The sequence below is a fragment of the Colius striatus genome, chromosome 3 (assembly GCF_028858725.1).
Source record: "Colius striatus isolate bColStr4 chromosome 3, bColStr4.1.hap1, whole genome shotgun sequence".
NCBI lineage: Eukaryota > Metazoa > Chordata > Aves > Coliiformes > Coliidae > Colius > Colius striatus.
In genome coordinates this window covers 2848390-2857556 of record NC_084761.1, presented here as the reverse complement: position 1 = coordinate 2857556, position 9167 = coordinate 2848390, and the positions used below count along the sequence as shown (strand labels likewise).

Here is a 9167-nt window from a genome sequence, read left to right as displayed (position 1 = left end):
GAGGTTCTCCATCCCCTCTGCTCTGCCCTGGTGAGACCACATCTGGGATATTGTGTCCAGTGCTGGGCCCCTCAGCTGCAGAAGGACAGGGAGCTGCTGGAGAGAGTTCAGTGCAGGGCCACAGAGCTGATGGAGTGGAGCATCTGCCTTGTGTGAAAGGCTGAGGGAGCTGGGGCTCTGCAGCTTGGAGCAGCCTGAGGGGTGAGCTCAGTCATGTTACAGATCCATCAAGGGTGGGTGTGAGGAGGCTGGAGCCAGGCTGTGCTCAGGGATGGACAATGACAGGACAAGGGGCAACAAGCTGCAACAGAAGAGGTTCCAAAGCAACACCAGGACAAAGTTGTTCCCTGTTGAGGTGAGGGAGCACTGGCAGGGGCTGCCCAGATGGGCTGTGGAGGCTCCTTCTCTGGAGACATCCCACCCCAGCTGGATGAGTCCCTGTGTGCCGTGCTCTAGGTGCTGCTGCTCTGGCAGGGGGCTGCACTGGCTGAGCTCTGAACGTCCTTCCAGCGCTTGTGCCGCTGTGCGGGGCGGGCGCGCCTGGCCCCTGCCGGCCGCCGTCGCTGCTGAGGCGGCTCCGGGCGCGGCGGCCGCCGGGAGCGGGAGGAGGGCACGGGGCGGAGGGCACGGCGCGGACAGCGGGCCCGGGCGGGCGATGCCGCTGCACCGCTACCCGCCGCGGCTGTGGCCGGCGCTGCGGCTGCGGGAGGGCATCTGCGCCCGGCTGCCGGAGCACTACCTGCGGGCGCTGCAGGACGACACGCCGCCCAGAGCCGTGCACTGGAGGCCGCTGGGAGTGAGCCACCGGCGGAACCCGCTCACCGGGGAGAAGGAGCGTGTGCAGGACGTGCCGGTGCCGGTGTACCTGCCGCCCGCCGCCAACGAGGGGCTGTGGGGCGGCGAGGGATGGATCCGCGGCTTCCGATACGCGCGAAACGATAAGGTGAGTGCTGCGGCGTCTCCCGGGCCTGGCGGCGGCGGCCCCCGGCAGGCCGCGTCCCCGGGCCCTGACCGCCAGGCTCTGCGCAGCTCTCCACCAGGCTGCCCAAGACCTGGAAGCCGCAGCTCTTCGAGCGGGAGTTCTACAGCGAGATCCTCGACGCCAAGCTGACCATCACTGTCACCATGCGCACGCTCGACCTCATCGATGAGGCCTATGGCTTTGACTTCTACATCCTCAAGGTAAAGCCCTGGGCACAGGGAGACTCGCTGCGCCCACACTGCCCTTGTCTGGGAGGGTTGTGTCCGGCTCTGGGCTCCCCGGCTCCAGAGAGACAGGGAGCTGCTGCAGAGAGGCCAGTGCAGGGACACCAAGGTGCTGAGGGGAGGGAACATGTGTGTGAGGAGGAAAGGCTGCAGCCCTGGGGCTGCTCAGCCTGGAGAAGAGAAGCCTGAGCTCAGGGGCACCTCAGCAGCATTCACAAGTACCTAAAGGGTGGGTGTCAGCAGGATGGGGGACACTTTGTTCTGTGGTGCCCAGGGACAGGACAAGGGGTGATGGACTTGAGCTGGGACACAAACAGTTCCCCTGGCACAGGAGGAGAAACTGGTTTGGTGCTGAGGTGAGGGAGCCCTGGCCCAGGCTGCCCAGGGAGGGTGTGGAGGCTCCTTCTCAGGAGGTTTCCAACCCCAGCTGGACACGTTCCTGTGCCCCTGAGCCAAGTGAAGCTGCTTGAGCAGGGGCTGGAGCAGCTCTGCAGGGCCCTTCCAACCCCCACCATTGTATGACTCTCATATGTCTAAAGCTTCTGGCCTTTCCTACCCCTTTGATTGGACCTTATACTATTAGAAAATCAGGACTGTGATCAAATTATATCCAGAACAAATCCGAGGGATCTCTTGTCTTTCATAATTTGTGTCCTGAGAGTCTCTGCAGCAGCAGATAGACTGCCAGTATTGTATGTTCTCCAGTGGCTGGTCTCTTGGTGTAGTTTTAACATCAGAGTTCAATTCTGCAGACCCCAAAAGCTGACATGTGCTCAAAGCTGGGGATGGATTTGAAGCGAACGATGCTGCTGCGGCTTGCCCGGCGGGATCCTAAGCTGCATCCTGATGATCCAGCCAGAAGAGAGGCAATCTATGATAAATACAAGGTGGGTGTCTGACCTGCATTTCCTACCCTGGTGTCTGTAATGATATTTGCTCTTTATCCAGACCCATAACACCCTAATCTCCCTGTCAAGCACAAAAGGAGATGGACAGAGAAGATCTAAACATCATTTGTCAGGTTTTTCTTGTGTCTCTGTGGCCTGCTGATCTCTGTTCTGAGCATTGGAAGACAAAAGTCTGCATCCTTGCTGCAGTTGAGGTCAGTGAGGGTCTGCAGTCAGTGCTGGTAGGGACTGGCAGTGCTGAGAGCAGCGAGGAGCCCAGACTGCCTGTCTGCAGTTCAGGTTTGTGCAGCTGGTGATGGCTGTCAGCATGGAAACACCACCAGCATCCACAGTCTCTGGAGTTGTGCTGAGAAACAGCCCCAGAACTGCACAAAAGAGAGGCACAGCAGCAGACATGACTGATCAGAGAAAGCAGGACCCTTTTCTAAGGGAAAAGAGGAGAAGGGAAGTGGATTGTGGTTTCCAGAAATGAGGGAACAGTGGCTTAAGATTTGTCCATAGTAACATTCCTACTGCATCACATGTTTGTATGAGCTGGACATGGAAAGGATTTGTGTCTTGGTTGCCTGGAATGACTGTACTACCTGCTCCTTTTGTTACAGGAATTTGTGATCCCAGAAGAGGAAGCTGAGTGGGTTGGCTTGAGTTTAGAAGAAGCAATAGAAAAACAGAGGCTCTTAGAGAAAAAGGTGAGTTCCTGAGGCAGTTCTACACCAGGCTGCACCCCCAGCTGATCTGAACAGCCTGAGCATTCCTGAGTGATGGAAACTCCTGAACCTGGTTAAATCTGGGTGCCCAAAACCTGGCCCTGGGTTGAAGTGCATTGTAAACCAGATCCTCCAATTAAGGGAGAGAGAACTCATGCCCTGTTGTGTGAGGAGCTTTGCCTTTGGTTGCTGTCTGCCATAATTCCTGTGCTTTGGGACATGTGGATACAAGCACAGGGCCTGTCTTGTATCTTTGGGACTGTCTGCAGTGCAATCTGCAGGGGAGGGTGCACCAGGGAGCTGCTGGGACAGAAGGACTTCCTGGGGTGGTAGAGTCTTGCGGTGACATTTCCCCCAGACCTGTTGGCTCCTGTTGTGGCTGCAGCAGGAATGGAAAGGTCAGGAGCCCTGAGTGCATGAGGCACTGCTGAGCCCTGAACCCAGTGGGGCTTCAGCTTCCTCAAGGGGTATGTTCACCCTGTGGGCTTCAGTACAGCTCTGATTGAGGGCAAAGGGAGGAGGGAAGCAAGTGGTTTTAGAAGGAAGGAGATGCCCTGGAAGCTACTGATGAGGCTCATCTGCAGGCAGAGCTGAGAAGGCTGATGAAAGTGACACAGGCACCTGCCACCTTTGAGGCAGGGTTACAGAGCTGAGCAGTAGCTGTGTCTGGAGCAGCAGCATAGCAGGTTGCCTTGGTCAGCCACAGTCACATCTTCCTCGGGTTTTAACTGTCAGCACTGACTCCCACAGCACTGGTTCCCTGGGCTCTCTGTTAGACTTCCTCCCTTGCTGCTGCACAGGTTCAGTCCTTTGAAGTGGTTTATCCTCTGCTTTGTTTCAGGACCCTGTCCCACTCTTTAAGGTGTATGCTGAAGAGCTTGTCACCCAGCTGAAGGAACAGGCAGCACAGAAGCAGTAGAAGGAGAGAAACCTTTGGAGCCAAACCCCTGCTGCAGATCAGGCAGTGGGGTTCAGTGAGTCTTCTGCTCCAACCATGCCAGTGTGGAAGGGGCCACATGAAGAACATGCCTGGGAGCATGCTGCAGTTAGGGAAATCTAACACCAGCCTAAATTCAGTGAGGAACCACTCCTATGGGCTTGAGGGTTCCTGTCCTGTGGCCTCTGAAAGCCTCCTCGTGAGACTGACTGAATGTGGTGTACGAGTTGTTGGCTGCTGTTGAGAGCTTGATCGTGATATAAAACAGAACAACACCTTTTGGGAATATCAGTAAACTTTTCTCTGATGCTCATTGCTCTGGTGTGTTACAGCAGGGGCTGGGACTCACAGTGCTGGTGGTGTAACTGGGCACTGGGGATGGTTGTGCCCCCAGACTCCTGCCCCAAGCAGTGCCTGCTGAGCTCCCCAGCCATACAGCTCACTCTGACCCCTGGGGTTCCAGCCTTGTCTCTGTTTGAAGCTGGTTTAACTGTAAAACCTTTTCTTTTGTGAAAAATGTGGGTGTTCAAGCCTTTGCTCCAGAAGTGAGGGGCTGAAAAGCACTCAGAGCAATCCCAGGCTAGTAAGCAGCACCATGTGTCACTGGTGCTGTGGGTGAAGCTGCATGTTTCTGCAGTGGAGAAAAAACAGCCTCTCCTCCCTTTCCCTTCAGCTCTGAGGGGAGGGGTGAGCACAGACCTTACAGGATGGACCTCATGAGGTATCTCTGGGTTATCACTTGCCCCCAGAAGAGACTTCACCTTCACTGTGTCTTGGGATGAGACGTGCTCCCTGTCTCTGGCACATAAGGGCAAGTGTACTGTCAGTTGCTGAGGCACAGGACCCATGATGAGAGAGAAAGTGGGCTTGAAGAGCAGCATGTGACTGATCACCTCTGCACTGGAAAGGAGTGTGGGACCAAGGGTGAGTGGAAATTCCCAGTGCCTGAACATCTGCCTTAAAGATTCAGGAGAGAGGTGCTGCAGAGGTGGTGGCTGAGTAGGCACAGAGCCCCTGCAGGGCTGTGCCAGGTGGCTGGGGATGAGGGCGGTGTTTGAGGTGGAGTTCCATGGAAACCAGACTTTGCTGCTTTTTGGACCAAGGAATGGGTCAGAGCCCTCATGAGGGGTATTTGAGCCCTGAGGTGAGTGTGGCACAGCTGTGCAGCCCCTGGCTGGTAGGGCTGCTTGATGAGGGGCTGCCAGACTGAGGCTGTGCTGTCCGCAGGCAGTACTGCAGGGCACAGGTTGGGTGGCAAAAGCTGGAGTGGGTGTTTCCAGCCTGTCTGCATGTCTCAGCTCCAAGGAGCCCAGGTTCTCTAGAACAAACTGGCACAGAAGGTCACATTTGCCTAATGATTCTGCAGCTAGGCCAGCACAGTGCCATTTGCTTACCTTCTTCTGCAACTGAGCTGAGTGGCAAGCTGCTGCCCAGCTCCTGGGGGACCCTGACACTCTGCCCTCATTAGAGATAATTAGCTGGGACAAGCTCCTTGTTTGACAGCTGTGCTCATCATTAGAGCCAGCACAGCTCATGCATTTTAATGCAGCCCAGAGCAAAGCTCCAGACTAGGCCCTGCCCTGGCCCCTTCCACAGCTTCACTGTGTGATGCTGGTGGGAATCTGGCCTCAGGTTCTGCCCTGGTCCTGCTGCCAGCTCAGGGTGTGGGGGGGACAGTCCCCAAGTGCTTCCCACCTCCTGAATGGTGAGGGAGCTGTTTGGGATGGCTGAGCGGGCGATTAGCAGCTGCTTCTCTTCACTGGGGACTAGTAGGACTTGGTTATGGAAAATTCTGTTCCAGCTGCTGTCCTATGGCTCTGGTTGTGCCTCTCAGGGAGAAGTGGTTGCTCCTTCCCAGCTGTGCTGCTGGCACTGCCTGTCTCAGAGAAGGTTTGGTGGGTGCTGAGGGGTGACAGGAGATTTGGCCAGACCTGAGGGAGAGCTGTCCTGCTGTCAGTGGGGACTGTAAGAGTGACCTAGGGGTTGCAAGAGCCCTTCTCCATGGGGAAGATATGATTAACCCTGACTTCTGAGTTCTATTCTCTAACCCTGCCTTTGCTGAGGAACCTTCCCTTTGCTCCTTTCCCTACTCCTGTGTGGGGTGTGACCAGGAGCATCCCCCAAAGGACATACTCTCATGGATGCACTCTGCTGATGAGGAAAGCTCTAAACCTGCTGCTGACCAGGAGTGCTGCAGCTCCACAGAGTGCTAAGATGCAAGTGCACAGGGCTGGAAGGTGAAGCTGCAAGGAGACAGGGCTGAGTGCCCTGCTAGGCAGAGAAGCAGAGGTGGGAGGGAGCCTCTGTGCAGCATTTGGGGTAGTTTGGATTACAGCCCTCCCCAGCCAGTTTGCCTTGAGGTGGAGGAGTAGCTCAGAGCCTGCTGGTTACAGGTCTGTTCATTTACTACTCTGCCCACAGCCAGAGCTTGGCTCTGCCCATATGGAGCTGGTGGGTTTTACCCACCTCAGTCAGGGACCTGGAGGAGCTGGTAGTTTGCCATGACAACCTGTTCCTAGGAAGAATGGTTGGAAGGAAGGAGAGGGCTCCCAGAACATGCAGGATTCCTCTCCCTGACATTGTTCCATTGTTGCAGTTAAGCACCTGTAAACACCAGAAGCAATTCACTGCAGGGCCTGTGTAGCCTCTGTGGCTCCCTCCTTGAAAACCCTCCTTAAACACTGAAAAGCAAACATCTGTCCAAGGGACCCTGGTTGGCTGAGGCAATATTCTGTCCTACAGCCTCTCACACAGGCTCTGGGAGCATCCTGAGCAAATACCAACGAGCTGACTGAGAGCAGGGACCCAGCAGCTTGCAAAGACATGACAGCCCTCAACAAACTGCCAGACAGCCCTGCCTAGGGTCATCTAGATTTTGACAGCTGGACAGAAGGCTGGAGTGGCAGTGGAGGTTATGCAGGAGGAGGAACAGTGATGAAGGCAGGATGGCTGCTAGCTGGCATCTTGACCCCACTACCACTTGGTTGGCTGGTTTTCCTGTGCAGGGACTGCAGCCAGTGCTGGGAAGACATCTGTCAGGGACTAGGCATCCAAATCCAGCTGTAGCCTTCTGCCTGAGGCTTTCACTCCAGCCTCAGGGTTCCTTGTCCAGATAAGCACTGCTCAGCAGCACATCTATAAGCCCAGACAAGGAAAGAGTTTGGAGCATGCCATGCCTTGTGCCAGGGCTCCCCACAGGGCTGTGAAGCCACACTGCAGAGTCACAGCAGGGGAAGCCACCTCAAAGTTCCACCTGCCACAAGCATCTCTGGTGATGACAGCCCTTCACAGTGTCCCTGGGGCTGAGGGGAGCTGTGAAGTGGCCCATCACCCACCCCAAGCAGAGGGCTGACCCCTGTGTTCAGAGGAGGGAGTGGGATGGCTGTGGCTACAGACTCACGGGGTCTCAGGTTGGAGATGAGGAAAAGCTTCCCCAGGAGGATGCCACAGCCCAGAGTCCCTCAGTGGAGAGAGAGAGATCTCCAGCCTTACCAGTTTTACCGGTTTGGTGGACAAAGCCCTGGAATGCAAACAACAGGAGATGCACACACAACTGTCAACCACCTGCACTGGGAAGTTAGATCAATCCAGAACTGAGACACTTGTGCTTAATTCAGTCCTCAGGTAACAGGAACATGCCATTCTCCTTCATAGCTCCTGTCACCAGTATGAAAGTGCCCCTTGAAACGTGGCCTTTGGGCTTATGTGCTGGGTGGGTGTTCAATCATCCCCAAACCCAACTCTGCAAAGCAGTCACACTGAGAAAAGGGTTATTTAAGGAAAGCAACCACATGGGAACAGCCTTGGTTGGGATGGCTGGGCTGGTTCTGCTGGAGGCTGACTTCCCAGCCTGAGTTCTGAAGTCCCTGCTAATTGGTATCTTGAAGCAGTGTTTGATTTCTCAAGTCACTGATCCAAAAAGCAGCTGGAGGTTGATGCTGTGTTTCTCAACAGACTTATTCTCTCAGCCATTTATATTCATTAATTAAACATCATTTTACTTGTAAATCCTCAACCAAACCTGCTCTACTCAAACAGGAAGGAACGTTTGGGGAGCATTAGCAAAAGCAGGCTCAAAGGCAAGGCTGAGTTTTCCCTCTTGGCTTCCAGGCTCTCACTTTGGAGGAGTCATTGCAGAAGGACATGATTTTCAGCAGTGCTCTGAATCATCACCAATCCCATGTCAGCACAGGGCAAAACTCAGCCTGGAGGTCATCCCCCATCCTGGGGCATTTATCTCATGATGAGCTGAGAGTAAGAAACTCACTTGGGCAACCCCAGTAAATGCTTTTCTAATACCACTGCTGTGTTTGCTTTCAAATCAACAGGACTCACATTCTACCAAACAGCTGGACTCTGGTGCTGAGGGTGGTTGTGGCTGGGGGGTGTGTGCTGTGCCTTCTCCCCCCCCAGCTCTGCTCACTGCTTGGGATTTGCTTTGTGGTGTTTAGAGGCCATGGGGAAGCAGCAGCAAACCTCCTCCTGGCTCTGCTGGTGAGTGACATTTGTGACAAGTCATTCTGGGGTTTTGGGATCAAGCTGGAGCCAGGCTCCTGTCAGAGGGACACAGGGAAGGGCAGGAGGCCTTGGGGTGGCAACATGGGGAATGCTGGCTGGACATGAGGAAAAACTTCATCCCCAGGAGGGTGGTGCAGCCCTAGGACAGGGTGTGGAGAGGTGGTGGCATCTCCATCCTTGGATGTTTCCAAAAGGACATGGCAAGGTGTCCAATGACCTGCTGTAGCTTTGCAGCCAGCCCTGCTCCACGCAGGAGGCTGGATTGGAGACCTCCAGAGGTCCTCCCAACCTCACTTTTTCTATCATGCAGCTTCTAGTAGCTGCTCCACCTTGTGAAGCTCCCCACGAAACAGCCATCAGCTTGAGGAGGGGGATGAGTAATGAACTGAAGAAGAGCAGCTGCTAAATGCTGACTGGGGGAGAAGGGCCCTGCCTGGGCAGGAGGAGGAGGAGTGTAATAGCTTTGCTCCCTCCCTACTCTGGGTATGAAAGGTCACCATCCTGCCTGAAGCTGCCTCCTGCAGCCATGTGCTGTGCTCCCTCTTCTGCCACCCCCCCAAGGAAGTATGTCATGCTCTGAGCCATGGCCTGCAGGCTGAGTGGCTGTGGGTAGGGATGGGAGGATGGAGCTGTTGGCCACACACCAGCTCACCTCTGTGTGAGCATCCCTGGGGATGCCCTGGCCCTTCACCATGAGTGGCTACTTGTCCTGCCCTGGAGGGGCTGAGGCAGGGGGTGGCAAGGGCAGCCATGCCTCAGCATGCCAGGGGGGTGGCAGTGCCCTGCTCACCAGCACTGGGGCTCTGCTGTGAGCAGAGGGCAGGCAGGAGGGGTCAGCTCAGGGCCTGGGGGCAGAAGGACATGGGTAGATCTGGGTGGGCTTAGTTTTTA

At 55.5% G+C, this 9167-nt stretch overlaps 1 protein-coding gene across 1 annotated transcript; it reads left to right on the top strand.

Moving 5' to 3' along the window:
• Positions 1-588: 588 nt before the first annotated feature.
• On the top strand, positions 589-4071 carry MRPL28 (mitochondrial ribosomal protein L28). Its single transcript, XM_061993248.1, has 5 exons — positions 589-943; positions 1030-1182; positions 1959-2093; positions 2717-2803; positions 3663-4071. Exons 1-5 carry the CDS (start codon positions 656-658, stop codon positions 3738-3740), a joined length of 741 nt encoding a protein of 246 aa, XP_061849232.1. The 5' UTR covers positions 589-655; the 3' UTR covers positions 3741-4071.
• Positions 4072-9167: the final 5096 nt, after the last annotated feature.

Excerpts from the sequence above, each read along its gene's own strand:
- MRPL28 (XM_061993248.1), top strand. The coding sequence starts at position 656 with ATGCCGCTGCACCGCTACCCGCCGCGGCTGTGGCCGGCGCTGCGGCTG. Across the intron at positions 1,183-1,958 it reads TTGACTTCTACATCCTCAAG|ACCCCAAAAGCTGACATGTG; the intron begins GTAAAGCCCTGG and ends TCAATTCTGCAG. Across the intron at positions 2,804-3,662 it reads AGAGGCTCTTAGAGAAAAAG|GACCCTGTCCCACTCTTTAA; the intron begins GTGAGTTCCTGA and ends GCTTTGTTTCAG.